Below are 19,720 nucleotides of genomic sequence, written 5' to 3' on the forward strand. Positions count from 1 at the left end.
GCACAGAACAGAAACCCTGCCTATAAGGAATGAGCACAGCAGAAATACTTTTGCAATAATGTGTCATAATCTTCTATTTGCCTCAATCACAATTATGTATTTATTCTCTTACTGGCTCAAAAGGGAGGCATTTACACAAAATTAATGAATCTCTATGTAAGATGGTCACCCCAAGTCATGCTTAGATATCATTAAACTTGGAATCTGCTGCCATTTAAAGCAACTGTTAACACATGATAAAAATAGGGTTTTTTTTTTTCTGCAAATTGTGATGAATGCAGGAAAGGAAAAAGCTTATTTACTTCTTTAAAAAACCACATTTATTGCATTAAAATATGCTTTATAAAAAGAAGTGTTTATGGGCTGACCAAAATGACTTGCAATATTTTCTACAGATTAAACCCACAAAGCTGCAGCACTAATGTAAATAAATGGTCCTAGCTTCCTATTCTGCTTACTCCCATGGAATCACAAGCACTGGAATAGCTCTGAAAATGCCAAATGTTGGAGACACTGAAGAGCCCAGCATGCAGCCAGCTGTGCTGCTCTCTGTGCCATCATCACCTGGTGATGGTGTTGCAGGTGCTGATCTCTGCCAGGCCAGCCTTGGGGCTGCTCAGGGCATCAGCTCCCAGGCTCTGGCCAGAATTCCCCAGCTGCAGGGATCCCTGGGCTGCAAGGACAAGGACAGAGCTGCCCTCCCCTCCCCAGGGCACACATCTGCACTGGAAAGTGGCTCTGAGCACAGCAGGCTGGTGATGGAGACAAGGCAGCAATTTCCCAGGTTATTAAACACACAGAAAACTATTATCTCAAGAAGTTCACTTAATGTATTTTTATCTACTGGAATTCAGTAAATTCCGAATTGCCATCAATTCTCACTAAAAGCTTTCTTACTTGAAAGCTGCAATATATACAGAGAGGAAAATGAGAGAGAGTTCACTGTGGCACCATAGCCAACATCACCTTGACACAGAGGTTGGGAAACTGTGGCCTTCACCACTGCATTATTTCAACTGGCTGTATAATAAAAAAAGAAAAAAAAAAGAAAACTATATTTATAGTCACCTTTCAATTTTGTAATAATGTAATTATTTTTATTTGCACCGCAGAGGTTTATGTATAAAAACCTACAAGTTAAGCCCGCACTAGCAAAAACTGTGGAAGAGGGTGAAAAAGAATTTACACATAATAAAAAGAAAAAGGTAATAAAAAGTTAATGGAATTTTAGACTGAAGAAAGATTTGGGGTTAGAAAGTGAAATCTAGACAGAAAGTTCAATGAAGGACACCGTCTGCTTCTGAGTCAGTGTGGAGATGAGGGACATACATCTTTATGTACCAATTTTCAATTACCTTGTCTGTTGCTCTTTGTTAACTCCACAAGAGTTTCCTCTGCAGCTCTGAAATAACTGGTTTTGTACTCTGGCTCTGGCTCACTGTCAGTGCTGCTCGCTGAGTACGTGCACACCCTTAGAGCTGGGTCCTACACAAAGAATGGTATGGTAGCAAGTCAGAAAATGCAAATATATCAAAATAATGCTGAAGATAATACTGAGAGCAGCAGATTTTATATTCATCATGCAGTATAAACAGGTAGTTCAACTGGGAAAGTCTGCATTACCAGCCTAACTCCTTCAAGTAAGTACTCATCAGTCTGATGTGGGGGAAATAACCCATTCTTGTCCTGCTACATCCCCTGAGACAGTCTGGCAGAAACAATCCACATTTTTACTTTTTTTTCTCCCCAATGTAACATTTTTTTCGATTCCACCAACATTTTTGGGTAATTTTATCCAGCAAGTTTAATTTTAGTAGTTCTCTAGTATGTTTAATACAGTCTAGTTGTAACATGCAAAATTATCACACCACAAATAGTTTGCTGCAAGCAACTCTCCCTTAGTTCCTGGGTGATTCCTTTGCCAGCTCTTTCCAGGAAGCAGTATTATTGATTTTCTTCTGGGAATAAAGAGGAACACTGACAGCTCTGGACAGCTTCTAATCATGGAAGGCTCAAAGCATGCAGGAGCAGCAGCTCAGTACAATAAACCCTCCAGGCCTGATAGCGTTGGAGTGATGGCATGTACAAACACCACCCCCTGCCCTACTCTGGTGGCTCTAGTGAGGGTTTAATTCTGTTTCTCTAAGAGGGATAATAATTTCCCCATCTTTCCATCCATGCTGCAGTTTTTAACTGATGCAGAAGGACATTTTTTGATAGGAATCACCCACTTGTGGAGAGGGAAGCAGAGCTGAGGATACCTGCATGCAGCCAGGAATGCCCAGCATTAGAGATTGCAAAGTCAGCTTGCAAAACCCCACAGAAACCTGTGAGAGTACATACATGTTGGGAACATACTCTAGAGTATTTTCCTGTTCACAATACTTCCATAGCACCCCTCAAACTCTCATACAACACAGCCTTACAGACAAGGAAATCTAGTCCTGGAGAAAAAAACATCCCAATCTCATGAAAAGCAACAAACAAGATCAACTCTCTAAAAGAGAAGAATGGGGTAAAAACTCTCAATTTCCTTTTCTAAAAGTGCCTGAGAGGATTTTAATTAAAACATGTTTATAACCAGGAGGACAAAGAACCTTTAGGTGCTGTATTATTACTGATAATAATGAGAGAGTGAATGAAGGGTAAGGAAGTAATTGCAGCTGTTAGATTGTTAGTTACTCTTCACACCATATTAAAACACTGCATTAACACTGATACTCAACATTAGCCACAGTACCCATCTCATTTAAGAGATGCCACTACTTATTTTATACCTTTGGTTTGGTAGTTTTCTTGGGGGTACACTCTGGAAGAACTTCTCTATTTTCTACAGTCTCTTCGGCGTGGTCTAATGAGGCAGAGGTCACAGAACTTGCTTCTTGTTCACTTTGCTTTGCAAGGTTAATTATTCCTGAATTAAGGGAGACATTATTTAAATTCTAGGTCTCATCAGCATCTTCGTGATAGTGTGTCAATTATAATTCAGTAAAAGCTGGGAGCAAATTGTGATACTTTCATTATGTCCAATAATGTTTTACTACTCTAAGGAAGAACTTACTAAGTTACTGGAATAGTTCTAACTAAAGTAGCAGAATTTCATCCAAATCCTTTTCCAGTTAAAAAAGAAGACAAAGCCATGAATTTAAATCCCTTCCTTAGGTATAAAACATATACCCTTTCAACAACAAAACAACATTCAGTAACTACTTCCAGGCATTGTAGGATCTCCTCTGCTATTTCATGTTCTTAGAGAACAATCTTTTAATATAAATATAATTGGAAGTACCTTTCTAGCAGAAAGCCAGCTTTTTTATTTGCTATATTTGCACTATGCAAAATCGAATCATCAAAGAAGATATATGGTACATATGAAATAAAGTGATAATTGTAATTTGGATGAAAAAGTGAGGGAGAGAAGAATTGAATGAAGATAGTCTAGGTAAAGAATGAGCTGACCCCATCATCTGATGTATACTACTTTTTTGTAACATCTCTTCATGACAATTTAATTAAGATACAAACCTTACAAGGTTGGTGCAGTGAATATTAGCATTAAGATCAAAACAATCTTACTGCTACTGACTTCTTATGAAGCAATTCAATGCTTGCAGTTTCTGTTCAATTTGTTATAATGACAGTGTTTAATCATGGGCTCTACTCTATAACACACTGCTGAATTGAGGTCACACATGTGGCCATTCAAGCATGCAGCACGTAATCTATAACTAAGATTTCTCTTCTGAATCCTTCTTAGCTGGACCATTAATTAACAGTACACTTATTTTAAAAGTAATAAGTATTAAAACATCTTTTATTCAGCTTTGATTTGAAACAAGCAAGGGAGTCTGCAATAAAGCATACAATGTGTGTTTGCAGCCTATTATACCACTACAATACTGCACTGGGAGCATTGCTAAATCAACTGAATTCTAAGATGTTTAATTAGAAACCTCCTGTTATGCATCCTATGGACATACAAGAGAGGCTTCTCTCCTCCTAGGTTCAATATATGTCAGCTCATTTAGGAGAACATATATTTGATGGCCTTAAACTAAGCCAAACTTGATATTTAACCTTACATGCTAATTACACAGAATCTCTCTTATAGAGGGATACAGATTTATACAAGTTAAATACTCACAAGTTCTACAAGAGCAATAACTGGACTGACAAAGTGCTAATCACCATGACCCAAATAAATGAGTGACATTGCATTTGGTCATGATAAAACAATACCCTTCTCCATTAAACTAATCACTTTTAGTGGGCTTTCTGCTGTATCTGTTGTGCTGACTATGAAAATTTCCCTATTGTTAATGTTACATGATTTTTAATGCTATTAAAATATATATTAATAACTCCAAAGCCTTCAAAAAACTTATATAAATAGTCAAATTTTTTTATAAAAAATGCACAGGCTTCAATGGAACTATTTACCAATACAAAGTTATTTTCTGGAGCTTTGACATGTTGCCAGTCCTTTTATACCTTTGTCAGCTCTTGTTTTACAGCTTAAACACACACGTAGCTCATAAGTGAGAGTCAGGTACTTTATGTTCATACACAGAAATGTGTTTGTATGATGTGGTAAAGTAATGAGAGCCTTGTTTGAGGTCAAGGCCATATGTTCAGTGGGACAGAATTTATGCATTGAGGCCAAATGCGTCTTTAGCTCAAATCCAGTATCAAAAGCAAGTCTTTATGAATTTGTCTTTTCTATGTCACAACATGGTTGTGCTTTGTACTTTGTACAGTGTGATCCTGAATATTGCTGAACATCCATATTCTTTTTCAAGTCAAGGAAAGGCTGTCATATGGCTTTTTTTCTTCAAGTACTGTTTCTTGAGAAAAGGCTTTAAGTACTAAACTAATTTTTCTTTCTCAGATAAGCATTTCGTATAACAAAATTTCCATACGGCTCAGGTCACAAACTTGTTAACCTTACGCATTCATAAAGAGAGTATCTTCTGCTCCACATTTAACATTTCTCTTATCAATTGCCATTATTATAGCATTTCTGCTAATCAAAACAGAGTCCAAGGCAGAAATAATGTGATTTTCAGTGTAATTGACATTTTACCTGAGGAGGCTGGTTTGGGAAGGCGACTTTGAAAAGGTCGTATCCCTTTGGCAGTCATGGCCGGATCAGATGTTGAGTGACTAATTACACTTTCCACAGACTCCTGGCTCTTAGCTGCTGAAGGCACTTCTCTCTCAAGAGTTTTGGCTTTTACTGAAGGAGCTGCAAGAGGAACTTGCTCAGGTGCTGCAAAGATTCCCATTTCCAAGGGTGACTCTTGCTTAGAAATGTGTCTCCCCGTTGATCGGTTCCCCGAGTCAGGCAGGGGGAAGGTTCCAATGCCGCTGTCCAGCGTCCTCATCTGGCAGCAAGACTCTAAGGCACAGGAAATTGGTGTGATGGGATAGAACTAAAGGTATTTAAAGCCAGGGAAAGGATCTAGGGGGAAAAAAGGGCCTCTTCAAGGGAAGGGAAACATTTTGCATTTTGTGAGTGTGCTGTTACCTGTCACTAGAAAGCTTTTGACACTTTGTCTAACTGAGTACAAGGAAATCCCTGTTGAGGTGCAGTGAAATTAAGCATTGACACTGGCCTGCTGTGGAGCAACAGTGTGACAATGGCTAAGTGAGGCAGGTCCTGGAAAGCAATTACAGATGAAATTTTAAAACCATTTAGTTTGAAAGGCCACAGAATGTTTGGAGAGTACCAGTGTGAGGGATGGAGTAGTGCAATATATTCCTTCCAACATCAACCCATTCTCCACAAAGGTTTGGCCTCTCCACACCTGTGTTTTGCTAATTGCTTCTCACACAAGAAGGTGTTAATCAAGATGTATGATGTATTCTTACACAAAATTAAGATTTAGAGAATTTCTTAGAGATACCCATCTCTCAGAGCATCCTGCAAACCTTGGACAGCACAGCCCTGCCTTTGTTTACCTCGTCACACTCTGGTCTGCACATCCCAGTTTGGGTAAGTGTCCACAATGCCAGGCAGGGATACCTTTAATACATTTTTTGGAAGCACTGTGGTCCCACACAGCCCTCTGGCCTATTCATCCTATTGGAAAGATGCTGTACAAACCATGGAACAGGTTCAGGTGTAGCTGTGTGCTCACTGCTATTTGAGCAACCAGGATGTACAGACAACCCCCCTGCCCTCTCATTCTCTATCAGTTTCCAGAGAATTCCCTTTTGTTTCTAAAAGGGGCAAACAATGTTGAAGAGCCTGTGATGGCAAGGTCCTTCTGAGAGCTATAAACACCAAGGAGGGAACTTCAGCACTAATGGTTGGAAAATGAGCATAATTTAGGTTAAATGTCTGGAAAGATCCCTTGACAGCAAGATCTTAAGTCTGTGGCAGACAATCCCAGAGGAAGCAAAGGAATTTGCTTTGAACAATTTAAGGCTACACTAGACTAAAGATATACTGCACTGAACAATTGTACTCTAGCAGGAGATGCAGAACATGGCCCAATATATCTTCTCCATCTCTATTTTACATGTTTCTGAGTATTGACTTTTTTTTATGATATGTCCAATTGTTATTTAAGTCAGTTGTAGTTGGCAGTGCTCTCTTAAGTAATTTTCATTGTTTTTTTCCTCTGCAGTGTTTCTAATACTCTCAAAAATTTGGAAATATTTCTCCCCTGTGGGTTTTGCCTATTTGTTTTTGAACTAAGAACATTACCATAGTCATTCTTGTTAAATATCTTCATCTCAATGAGCCTTTCTTGATAACAAGTAAGAAACTACTTACAGATACATTAAATATGTATTTCTATTTCATGGTTCTTGAGAAAGGAGAAGCAGCCTATATTTATGTGGTCCTCCTTGCCTTATCCTCATCACTCAGGATCAAAGAAGGACTGGAATTCCTACTGAGCACCTGCACCTTACAGACCCTGGCTGAGCTGCAGTGGCAGAGTCTCTCTGCATTGTCTTTTAAAAGGGCAATAAGTGACTCTGATTTCCCTCACACAATTACTGCATGCCAATAATTTCTCTCCAAAGGAGATAAGGTGTGGAAGCCATGCCTAGCTAGCACCTGCATTTTCAATCACATTTTTGCATTAATGTATCATAATGATTTTTGGAGTTGATGAAGGTTTTCCAGGAAGCATGAAGATAAAAAAAAAGGATTATATTTGGTTCTGCTGCATCAAAAGGAGGTATCCCATCTACTGAACCCTCTGATCTCAGCTACACTTACTCTAACTTTTTTTTGTTTGTTTGTTTTTGAATAGCAAAATACCTAGATAGAAGTGGGAGTGTGGAAAAGCAATTTAAAATGCCAGGTGTTGCCCTTGCCATTTTTCTGAAGATAATCAAGCTGAAACAGCATGTTAGCTCATGGACAGGCAATTCTTCAACTAAGGACTGTTGGTGAGAGAGTTAGCAAAAAAGGGAAATATGGAATAGAAAAGGATTCCTGATATCTGCCTCTCAACCAAGAGACATCTGAGCAACCCTGGTTGTGTTGGTGAGGCAGAGAGACACAGAGTAAACTAAAAACATAAAAACCACAGAAGTCTGAGGAGTCTCCCCTCTCCTGTTTGTATGGTCAATGTGAGACCTGATTTGGAGCCCATTTCCACAGGGACTCTGAAGGATCTTTTAGTGCTGTTTCCTTTCTTACAATTCTCTAAGAAATGAAAAAGTAATTCCCTCAAAATTATTACAGAAAAATTAAAGAGGATCAAAATGTATATCAAAAAGCAAAGCTACAGCCTTGGCTAAGGAGAATTGGAAGATGGAAACTTTTATTTTCTGAGGGCATTTCTTGAAATGACACATGGATTTCTCTTGCCCACTACTACCTTGTGTACATCTAGGAATAGACCATGAAAACAATGGCAGAGAATCAAAAGAAATTAATAGTGAGAGCCAGACTTCCAAGATGTACAGTCTCCTGCTGTTTCCAAAATAATTGGGAGAGTGATGAAGGAGCACACACCAGTGGTATCACATTTAATTAAAAGGAAAAAAAGTTTTTATCAATTATATTCTTCCTTCATAGAGACTTTATCCATGATAGAGGAAATATACCAGGTGGAAAACAGATTTTTAAAGCACCTCACACAGCTCAATTTTTAGTTCTGAAAAACCACAAAAGGGTCTGGTTTTCAAAGTGCTCAATGCTTGGCAGCTCCCATTGCGACACTTAGAGATGGTTTTTTGGAAAATTCTGTGACTTAGCTATATTGAACAATCCTCAAAAAACTGGTCCTAAATCCAGAGGAAACCACAAAATTCTTTGTGGATTTTTATTTTTCATTACTGAAAGTAACTAATTCACCCCTAAATCTATATAATAAAAAATAAAAAATATCTTTCAGAACAATTTGTATTACTGAAAGAATAGATATACATTAGCTTATGTTTTAAAAAAATTTTTGTGAAGCAACTGCAAAATAAAAAGTACTTTATACATCCCAGTGACAGCTTTCAAACAGCTTCATGGCCCATCTGATTTCATCAGCTGCACTGACACTTCAAATTACTGTTATCAGCAAGAGCTGCACAAGACTACATAATGAAAATATGTAAAAGTTAAATCTCTGGTGCTGTGACAGTACCACTCAGTAGATGAAAAATGACTCCATGAAACATTAAAGTCTGGGAAGAGTTATATATGAGCTTAATTACTTTTGCTTGAGAATTCTTCCTGGCATACCAGCCAAATTCCTTGCCTATGTCTGATTTTTTTTTTTCTTCCTCTTTCTTTGCCAGGAAGAGAGAAGCTCACAGAATGGTATTGATGTTATAGTGGACATCTACATTGGCTTTATAGTGGATAGACTCATCACCAGCCATTTCTCTGAATAATCAGACTAGAATCAAAAGCCTGAAATAACCCCTCCCCTTTCTCTCATCATGGGGATTTGAGTCTGGACCTAAAACAAAGTCCTTGGAAGTCTTACTGCAGAGGAACAATTCCAAACTGAAAACAGAAACAAGGAAGAATTTCTATTTCCTGGAGGTCAAGAAACTCCTGACTGCACGGGACCCTCTTGATGCCAGGGTGTTGTAAGAGCTCAGTGGAAAATTTGAGGAGACCTTTAATGTTAAGAAGCCTCTTAACCCCAGGAAAAAAAGGAGTTAACATTGCATAGAAAGTTTTCTGAAAGTTTTCTGAACTACTTCTCAATAATTTTCAAATTTAATATTTTCACGTGCAAGACGATCGTGCAGTTCATGTGCTCCATCAGCTGGACACCACAGCAATTTGTGCAGCTGGACAATGCTTTGCAATAGTGCATCATCACTGGTGCTTCACCAGCATTTTCTGGTGTCAGTAGGTCACCAATGTCTCTTCAACCCAGAGTCAGCACCCAAATTAGAGGTGGAATAAAAAGAATCTGTGAAAACTCTGCACCACTCTGAGGATCTGCACAAGAGGAGAGTAGGAAAGGGACATACACTCAGGCTGGCAGGTATAAGGAAAAACAACTCTAGCAGCTCATTCTGTAGGGGTTTTTTTACATTTTCCTCTGAAATGCAAAAATTAAAGAGTTGGAAGTAAACATACCCCACTGATAAGAACTGACGGCTTAGAATTAATTGAAGTATTTTAGGGCATTCTCCTGAGCGTAGATAATTTAAAAATGCATCTTAAATACCAGCAACAAATCATTAAACCTAATTATTCTTCAACTTCTTTTTTATTTCTTCTGAAACACTTGCCACAAAGATATCAGAAACACATCAGCTCCATCTCAGAAAGCATCCTTGGTACCATTCATTGGAGCCTGGAAGAGAATACCCAGGGAAGCTGAGTGCTGACCCTGCTTTGTGCTCCTTCAGAAGTGCTGCTCTGGGTCACTGTGAGGCTGAGGGGAGCTCTCCCTCTGAGCTGGTACCATGCTGCTTTATGCTGCTTCACAGCACCCTCCTCTGCTCCTCTTTTCATGCAATGCATGTGAAAGGAAAATAAATGGGGGGGGGGAAATAAAAGGAAGCATAGAACAGCTCCTGTGAAGGGAATTGCTTCCAGCACAACATAAGAAATGTGGGTCCAGCCCTGATTAAGTTCTACACTGATGGTTGCAAAATGGGGTATTAAAACAAGCAGTGGAGCAAAATCCATCCCACTTTTAGATTAGGGATGTGTTAGTCTTTCTAATGTTGAACCTATGGTTGAGTCCTAGCCCACAATGAAGAGGTTTTATGAATTTCATAAAAGAGAAGACATAAGATGGTGACATATCTTTTGAACAAAGCTTCTGATTATACTTTCTTCAATAATGTGAAAACATGCTTTTGCTAAGGGGGACATAATGCCACATGTTATTGCAAACAAACCTTTAACTGAATAACTGGGGAGTGTTTCATAATGTCTCCTCAGGTAAAGTAAAGATTCACATTCTAATAAAGTCTTTTTATGTTGCATCCTAAATGAGTTTCACAGATGCTCAGTCTATTCACAAATCACATACAAGTCCTGCTTTACACAGGGACTGTTACACTGCTGAGAAGTCTATAAAATAACTCATGGTTATTTTGACCACCTATTTAAAACAATATGTGAGTTTTTCTATGATTCTTGAAAAATCCATAAAAATCTTTACAGAAACCACAAGATGCCAAGTTTTACCCACAGAGCTAAAGTAAGGCATCAATCAGCAGTTCTACTGAACAGGTATTTGAGCATAAATACAGCATCACTCAAAATGGTGAGGCAATTCCCCTACTTTGAATTACATAATGAGAGGACACATTCCTGGATGGTGGCACAGAGGAAAGGACTTCCAGGCTGGAGAGGAAATAATTACAGGTCCTGGTGTGCTGTAACTGCAGTTCTGCCTCTCTGCCCACTTTGCCACGAGTGACAGAAGGCAGCTGCCTCTTAGTGCAGCTTGAGGGGACTGAGAATCCCAGAACAACCTCAGCCATTCCCCACCATGAAAGACACTGATGGCTACCAGATGCAATTACTGCAAACAGACCCTATTTCTACTTCAAATGACACATAAACAGTTTCTATTTGGAGGCTTTATGTTACTTATCTTCGATGGCCAATCTACCTTAACATTAAAAATAAACAGCAACAAAGAGGACAAATGTATTTTATGTCAGAAAGATCACAGGTAGTTCTGCTTGCATCAGGCTTTCTAGGCATAAGACTAGTAGCACAGGGACATATTTTCTTTAAAAGAAGCATCCCACCTCATGAAAAATGTGGAAACCTCCCTGTGTTCACCACTACAGCTGGTTTGAGATATTCCTCACATAAATTTTCAAGTTTTGGCCTACAAAACTGTACATGATTGACAGAAATTTCAGCTGAAATCTTTAAGTATCAACCAGAATTCTCCACAGAAAGCAGGCATTTTCAAGAAAAAAAAAATCAGTCAAAAATAGCTCTGTATCAAGAACAGTTTCGCTGGGAAATTTCCAGCAAGCTGTTTTCAGAAGTACAGACTCAAGCCTCGACAGGTTTTGAGAGGTAAATAACACTGAATAGGCCTTCTTCAAGAAGGTATCCAGAACACTAAAAATGGAAGGCTATAGTTCCTATCAGTAACAGAATAAACAAATTCTCACAAATTTCTTTGCATTAGAAAGTTCAAAAGTTTCCACTAAGCTGTCACGGGGAACCAGATAACATCTACTGGCTTTCTTCTGGAACACAAAGGGAGTATAGTTTCCCCTAGCATTTTGAAACATGTCAAATTAAAAATTAATCGATTTTATTTTTTTTTCTTTTCAGAAGAATATTTCTAATGTTGATAGGTCCCTGCAAAATTCTTTCAGAAGTTAATAAACATCTTTAAGGTACATGTGGCATTGGCAGGAAGAAGTTAAACTACAGATGGCAAAACAGATCTCTTTATTTGCACATCCTTCTCTTCATCTGCAATGCTAAAGCAACCACAAAAAAAAAGAAAATGCATTTCTGCCAAATCGATGTCAATTTAAAGTAGATTATTCCTTCTGGGTTTACACTATAATTTGATCCAGCTGATCAAAGATGAGTGCATTATTGTTTTCTATCTAAACTGAGGTACAATCAGTGTGCAAAATTAAAAAACCCAAAGGCTATCCAAGGTAAAACTAGAAAAGACTCAACTTTTCACAGCCCTACACTCCCATGGGCACTGCACTGGAGGCATGGGATTATTTCCAGCATATACTAAGGAAGGATAAATTGGAGGAGGACTGTGCTGTGTATTTTCAAATGATGGAACTTCATTCATGGCTACTTGAATCTGGGATTACAGTTTATGCCTATTTATAATAACAATAAACTAAATAAATACAGCCTTTACCAACTTATTCAGTGTTTTTTCTATATTCGTCCTAGTCACGCTTTATTTTGCAAAACCCACAAACTTCAATATGTCATTTATCCAATAAATTGTCAGCTGTCTTCACAGTTTTCCATGACCACAATCCCATCTGAAGTGTATTTTCTGAGTTGAAACAGATAATTGCTGCCTCATTATAATTCCAGTCCCATCTTAAAATACATTTGCACTAGTAAGTCAAGATTAGCTTTAATTATTAGGGAATACTAATGATCTTGTAGTCCAATTTAGCAGTTATCTATGGACTTTTTTTTCTTTCAACAAATGCTTCCTATCCTCCTCCAGGCATTTAGGTCTGGTCCCTGCATGCTTGTAATGGTGGCAAGCTATGTGGAATAGTGCTGTTAAAGAGGACAAAATGAGCTGGAGAAGGAACTCGGATAGTTTTTTGAATTTTCTACTCCACATCTCTAAGTGTCTATTAAATACAAAAGGTGCATGTGCAGTTTTCCAGCTGGGGAAGTCTCACAGCCAATGGCACCTGGAATTATCTCTCTTGTATTATGCTGTTATATTTTCTTTCTAAAAATCTCCTCGCTGTTCTCAGGAGACAGGATATTAGGAATAGATACTATTTTAATCCTACTAGAAAAGATATATTGAGACTTATAATTCATTTGAAGAGCAGCTTGAAGCTCTGTGTAAAAGATAATTATATGAAGCCTGGGTGCAGCCTGGTTGTCAATGGGGCCAGCCTAGAAATTCTTTGTGGAGCTATTCCTCTTTTCTGGTTGTATATCCCCCTTTGGCTTTACACTGCCAATCAGCCTTACAACTTTGCAACTATCTCTGAGAAAGTTACAGATGAGTAAGAGCTGAGAAGAAGGAGAAGTCCTCACATCTCAAGCAAGGTGTGAATCCACGGTAAGCAACAGGTCTGCTGCCATGCAGGAATGGAGCTTTCCCAGGCTTTTTCACTGAGCAGATCCTTCTGCTTCCCTCAGAAATGTGAAGGTGGGGAGCCAGCAATTGCACAGTGTCAGGAACACCTTCCTGGGGATGGCTCATTCAAGGTATGGGTGAATGCTCCTCTTCTAACAGGAAGGATACATCCCAGCTCTCAGAAATGCTGCCTGTAACCAGCAAAGCCCCAGACAGGATGGTTTGTTATCTACCCAGGTGCTAAGGGCTGCCCTCAGCCATGCCTTTCCCATGTCACCACAGGCCTTCATCTCTCTCACTTTATGCCCCAGTTCTTCCCATTAAAACACAGAGCTAATCCCACTTCTCATCCCTGGAGTGCTGCCACGAGGATAAAGGAAGTGGATGTTTGGCAGTCAGAGCATAACCAACCTGCAATGCCTGCCATGAATAATGCTTGTGCACAGATACCTCCACTCAGCTTTTCTGGAGCTTGTTCAGGAATTAACAGCCAGCTGCAAAATACTTACAAGAAGCATTAAGACTGGGGTTTTGCTGGTATTATTAGAGGCAGCTGGTTTATTTTAAGAATAACTGCATTAAACCAGAGTTAGAGAAGTGGTCACACAGCATCTCAGAGACACGGGCTGCACACAGTGCCCAGGGGAGCATTTGGCTGTTCCATGTAGGGCTGCTTTCACTGGTGACTGGGCTGGAGGCATTTAAGGATAACAGGATGGAAGCACTGATTTACTTGCTGTTAAGCAACTCTCTTATAAATTGGAGTTTGGTTTCACTCACAGTGAGAGACTTTCTTTGATTTCTATTCCCAACAGATAGGACTAGGGATAGTGCTTTAAGGAAAAACGCTGTCTTTGGTAAACATGGACCGGTTTCTAAGTGCATAGGAAGCTCTGGGTTTTGCAAATGCACTAGAGAACGTGCTATATTTATTCTGTAACATCACTGCTTTTTGTTTGTTAGTACAAAAAAATACTGAAATTAAAGCCACATGAATATTAAATGAAGCTTTAAATAATTTATTTTTAGTTTTGCCCTGCAGATGGCTTTACTTAAGGGCACTGCTAACAATCACTTAAAATATACATGCACAGCTGAAAAAAACCCTGATTTTATTTCTTAATTAATGAAAAACTATTAACAGAGTGAGAGCACAAAGCTTTAAGTAACTTTTAGGTGCGCTAGAATCCTTCCATTCTGGTACCTAAATTCAGCTCCTCCAAACCAGCTGAATCAATGTGGAACTAAGTGCAGGCAAGCAGGAGCTGGTAAGAAACCATCATGATTTGAAGCCAGAAGAATGAACTCAGATTTTTTTTCAGGAATTCTGTTTTTTGCAAAAAATGCATGTCACATTACATGGTGCTACAAAAACACCATTAGGATGACAGCTTTGAAACAACATACTGGACCTCTGCTTGTTAAAGAAAGGAAGTAAAGAAATTATTCACTGTAAATATATTGATTGATTTCCTTTTCTTTTCCTAACAGTGAACTGTCCAAACACTGAAATATTGAGTTGATCTAGTACTAAAAACTATGCACTAATTGTATAGGTATTATTTCTCTCTTAGAGTGATTTTTTTTGAAGACTCTGTTTTTCTATGATCTCCAATTATGACTAATTGCATAATCATATGTCAACAATTCAGGTGTCAGACTGAAGACATGAATCAAAGCTCAAACTCAATTAAAAACAGCAAAAAAATTAGCAATAGGCATCCTATCCTCAGAGTGAGAATCTGGAAAGGCATATGCCAATACAGCTCAAACTTAACTGATAATTCAGGTAAAAATGTATTTTTCATAAAAGTTATACTAGATTTCACTGTAGAAAAGGAGCATAAAGTCCTGTGAGCACAGATGAAACATGTTTAAAATAACACATCCTCACTAGAAATGCTTTTCAGTTTGCTCAGTTGTACTTCAGCTATATGAATTAATGGGAAATGCATGACTGAAGTTTCATACACACATCCACAGATGGCCCTTGCCAGGAGCAAAAAAAACATGTAAAGTAAAAAAGTTTTAAACAGAAGGACTCACACTGCTATAGAGAATACCAGTGTGTGCTATCCTGTAAGAGGTAGGATAATCAGGCACAGTTCTGATTTGAGTGATAAAAATGAATATAGATTGGGCCAGACTGTAAAATACTGTAAATCAACACAGCAGCACCAACTTCAGAGTGGCAGAACCTGGCCATCCTGTTTAATTGACATTTTAAGCCTGAATGAGACCAGCAGATTCTCAGTATCTTGAATAATAATTAGACTGTATCCTATATATAATGCATAAAGAGACACACTTCTCATTCTAGTGATAAAATTTGGTATTTCTGGGAGAGTAGATGTAATGACAAAGAAGGAAATTAACAGCAAATCACTGTGGCTAATAAGGAAGTGTTGAGCCAAAGTACTAATTCTCTGCACAGAGGGAAGACAAGCCAGACAGTAAGCAGCAGCAGAGCTGTAGAAGAATTGGCAATTAGACAAATGCTATGTGTACTATCTTTAAAGTACAAAGAAATGATTTGTCTTTGCCAGACTCTGAGGAAGGTAAGCTGACATAAATTAGAAGACATTAATAGATGTTAGTTTCTTATTATTCACATTGGCAAGATTCTCCATCATCTTCATGAAAATACAAGTATCCACTAGAAAAATGCACAGAAAGTTTCACTCTGTTATCAGAGGCTCCTCCAGACCATCACTTCAAAATCAACCCCTGCAGCAATGCCCAAATGCCAAACAGGTCAAGAACACAGCACAGCTGACACTATTCATCCTGTTCCTAGTGCTCCAAACACATAATGGCACTCCTCTCTCAGCTGTCTGCTCTGCTTGTTCACCTTCTCACCCATAAAAAAACCACACACAAAAAAGCAGGCATTTATTTTAATAAAGTTCCACTGAGAATGTGCAGAGCAACTCAGTAGAAGGAAAGGATATTTAGTCAGCTTTATGCACCAGGGTGAGTATTTGTGATGAGCAAGACCTGGAATGGTAATTAAGGCTGTTGCACACTGCCCTGGAAGGCCACTCAACAGCAGGACCACAGCATAGCTTCAGCAACACAAATATTGCAGCACAGCAACATGGGACTGCTGAATGCTCTGTAAAGTCTCCCAGAGAGATGGCACACTGGTCAGGGACAGATGTAGAACAATATCCTTGAAGATTTAAAAAACTTGCGATGAGGTCCCTGAGCAGACTTCCAACCTAAGGGGATGTTTCTAACACAGGACAGTCATTGTTCTTGCAATGCCTACTAGTTATTAAACCAGATTTCCCATCAGTGATGACTCACTTTAGCTGCTCTGGTTCAGAAAAGTAAGTAAACAACAGCCACAGGTCATTCCAATGGTGTTGAAGGATCAGAAAATGAAGATTTTGGAGTACAAAAGGGGAAGAATAGTGCTTGATAATTGCATGGAAACGTAAATGCTTTGGGGATATTACATGGAGGCAGCAAATGGCGTAAATTTAGAGAGACTGACTGAGGTATTCTGGTAAGTCAAAATACAAATGAAACTGCTCCTTATCCAGATGATCTCAGTTCTGTTTGGGCACATTCAAACATTCCTCCTGTCTGTAAAGTGACACCATGGTAGATAAGATTGTGATGGTCTCACCCACCCTTCAGGACACTTATGGTGTTAGAGTTTGAGACTTTTTTGTTTTATTTCGATATTTTTTTAATGAACAAGTTTGGATCCCAGCATTGCTAGAGGCAAGCAATGTATTTTACTATTTATCAATTCATCATTGTTCTAGCAATTGGGAGCCTAGCCCTTTGGATTAACAGCCAAGCTGGAAGCTGGTTAGATGCGGCAAGTGAGCAGATTTTTAAGTTGCCTGCTATGCTGAACTCCCATTTCAGGGCTCTAGCACACTTGCAAAGCAATACAACCAGCACCTACAGATCTAACACCGACCTCTCACCTTGCACATGCACACAGGGCTTGGGGAAACAGCTTTGTAATGATGTGCAAATAAATCCATGCATCCTTGTACCATTGCTCATATAGGGGGTTCATGAAAAATCTAATGCCTTATCACAACTCGTATTAAAATGGAACATTTTGCAGATGTGAAATAGGAACAAACCCAGGCTGGAAATGGATTCAGTGATGACTGGTTTTGCTTGATGACTTTTATAGACAACCTCAGGTGCAGAGACTTCTAGGCATTCCACAGCTTTGCTGAGTGGTGATGGGGAAGATAAAGCAAACAATTTCCCTTTATCTGAAAATGTGTAAATGAATGATTCAACTGCTATATCAGTTATGATTGCTAAATGGTTCTTAACTTCTATCAATGGCCTGATGAAAGGAATTCATTCTGACAATGATAAATTGTTTTCTCAGGCATTGAGCCTTCATGGCAAGAGAGGATTTCTTATGAGGTGAGATGACACCGTATCAGCTGAATATTGTTCCTCATTACATGCACTGGAGGCATCCAATGATTTGCTGAGCATTTAAGCAAATTGTGGCTTTTCCCTTTGCCTCTCCACAGTGATGTGGATCACCTCTCTCTACTGAATGCACAGGCTATAACACAATGAGTTGCTCACCATCTCTCCTCTCTCATCCTGTTGCATTTATCTCAGTAATCCATTACAGACCTCACATAATCTGTCTCCAGGTTTTGAGGGTTCCTTAATGTAAATGGGTTTGCTCAAATACATCAGCCTAAATGGACATGCTTTAGGATGATGCATGTCACATTTAATGTATTTACCACATTAATCAGGATTGTTTCCTTCACATCTATTTCAATTCCCCAAGAATGAGAAAGCATGAATTTAATAGCTGTTTACTTATTACCCCAGTAAAAATACCCAGTTTTAGTAGTTTGCCTAATGGTGGACAAAACCAAATGATTGGTTTGGCAGAGGAGGGTGTCCAGTATTTTTTTCTCTCATTGGAAACCTGGAACAACCTTATTACAAGCAGAGGGACTGCTATTGTTTTCAGCAAACTTTGGAATAAGACATTAATTTATGTAACTAGGCACTAAGAGTATGTACATTAAATGGCACATTCAGAAATGAAATGTGAAACATAATTTTTCAATTCCAGTGTTCATCAGATCTAGATTTCAGAAAGAAACCAAGAGGGAAGAAAAAAAAAAAGACAGATGGCACTGGAGCAAGGATCTGTTGGTTAGAAATGGTTATTGGTATGGATACGGAAAGGCTCTGAATGGTAGTCTGCATTTGTGCTTGTCCACACAAGCAGTGACCACCAGTTTCAAATGATGCAGGTGAACAAACATGAGGAGAAAGCTGAGAAAAGAAAATGGATCTATTTGTGGGAAAAACACACATAAGAACCAGGAAGAAAAGAGAAGCAGAAAAAAATTCATCTGGAGCACTGCAAAGGATGAAGGCCCTTGTCATAGAAAAGTCTGCTCATGAAGTGTGCTTTCTTATTATCATATATATAATTCCATAGTATGGCTACTGTGTGCTGAATAAAACAATATCAGAATACAAAAGCCAAAGTTATAATCTTTAGTATTTGATGCCAATACAAATAATTTTAACAGACATTTCATTTTAAGTCAGACCCACCTCTATCTGCAAAGTTACATGTTCTTTGCTATCAATATATCTGTAAAATTGCTATCAAGGAGCTGGCAGCTTATCTATAAAACTTGCTGTGAAGGACTTTCCTGGTTTCTACTGAAAATGGGCTTTGATCACTTTGCTGCATATAAAGCTTAAAGGAGGGGATTTTAAAACACAATGCAACATATAAAACACTCACTATACTTCCTCTCTGGAACTTGAAGCATCTAAGGAATTCTACCAAATGCTCCCTAAAGAAGACAAATCTCAAAAAAGTTTCTTAAAAAAATAAAAAAAAGTTTCTTCCTTTTTCTGACCAGATTGCCTTTAAATTACGCTGCAAAACCCTTCTGAAAGGTTGTTCTTGGAAAGCAGAAAAAATGATGATCAAACCTGCCATAAGGCAGATGATTATCAAGAACTTTAATGGATTTGAGCACAGCAGAGCTACAAAAGAATCCCTTGACCTCAGTGTGTGTTTTTGCTCTGGCACAAAGCACCAAAGCCTACAGTGTACTTTTAGTGTTGCTTTAATAGTGTGGAAGCCCAGCCCTTTACCTAGCCAGAGACTTTTCAAAACCCTTTTAAGTCTCTGAAGACATTTGCTCTGTATTATCAAGGTTCCCATTTAACACTGGATGAATCAATTTAGAGCAACTGACCTGGACCTCTAATGAAAATTTGACAAATATTAGTTCCAAGTCCTACTTCAAAGTTTCAAGAATTCTGACTACATTTCATCTTCATAATCTTTGCCCAGCTGTGAAGTTCTCTTGGAATTCTCCAAACAAACAACGGGGTCAATGCACACTTAGGTAATTTGTTTCCAGGAACTGTGAATCTTTCTGCTGTGGATTCAAACCCCAGGCTGCCTCAGGGATTTAACTCCCCACACAACCTCAGTAGGAAGTGCCTTGTGCTTCCAGTGG

The 19,720-nt window shown here is 38.7% G+C and overlaps 1 protein-coding gene across 1 annotated transcript in view; it reads right to left on the reverse strand.

Annotated features, from left to right (window-relative positions):
* NCKAP5 (NCK associated protein 5) overlaps window positions 1-19,720 on the reverse strand; it is a 379,983-nt gene that overhangs the window by 25,946 nt on the left and 334,317 nt on the right. Inside the window, exons 17-19 of the mRNA XM_036386988.2 lie at window positions 5,084-5,398; window positions 2,778-2,914; window positions 1,356-1,485 (exon numbers count right to left, since the gene is read on the reverse strand). Coding sequence (XP_036242881.1) covers window positions 1,356-1,485; window positions 2,778-2,914; window positions 5,084-5,398 — 582 coding nt within the window. The remainder of the gene's footprint in view (window positions 1-1,355; window positions 1,486-2,777; window positions 2,915-5,083; window positions 5,399-19,720) is intronic.

This window comes from Molothrus ater, chromosome 7 (assembly GCF_012460135.2).
Source record: "Molothrus ater isolate BHLD 08-10-18 breed brown headed cowbird chromosome 7, BPBGC_Mater_1.1, whole genome shotgun sequence".
Lineage (NCBI taxonomy): Eukaryota > Metazoa > Chordata > Aves > Passeriformes > Icteridae > Molothrus > Molothrus ater.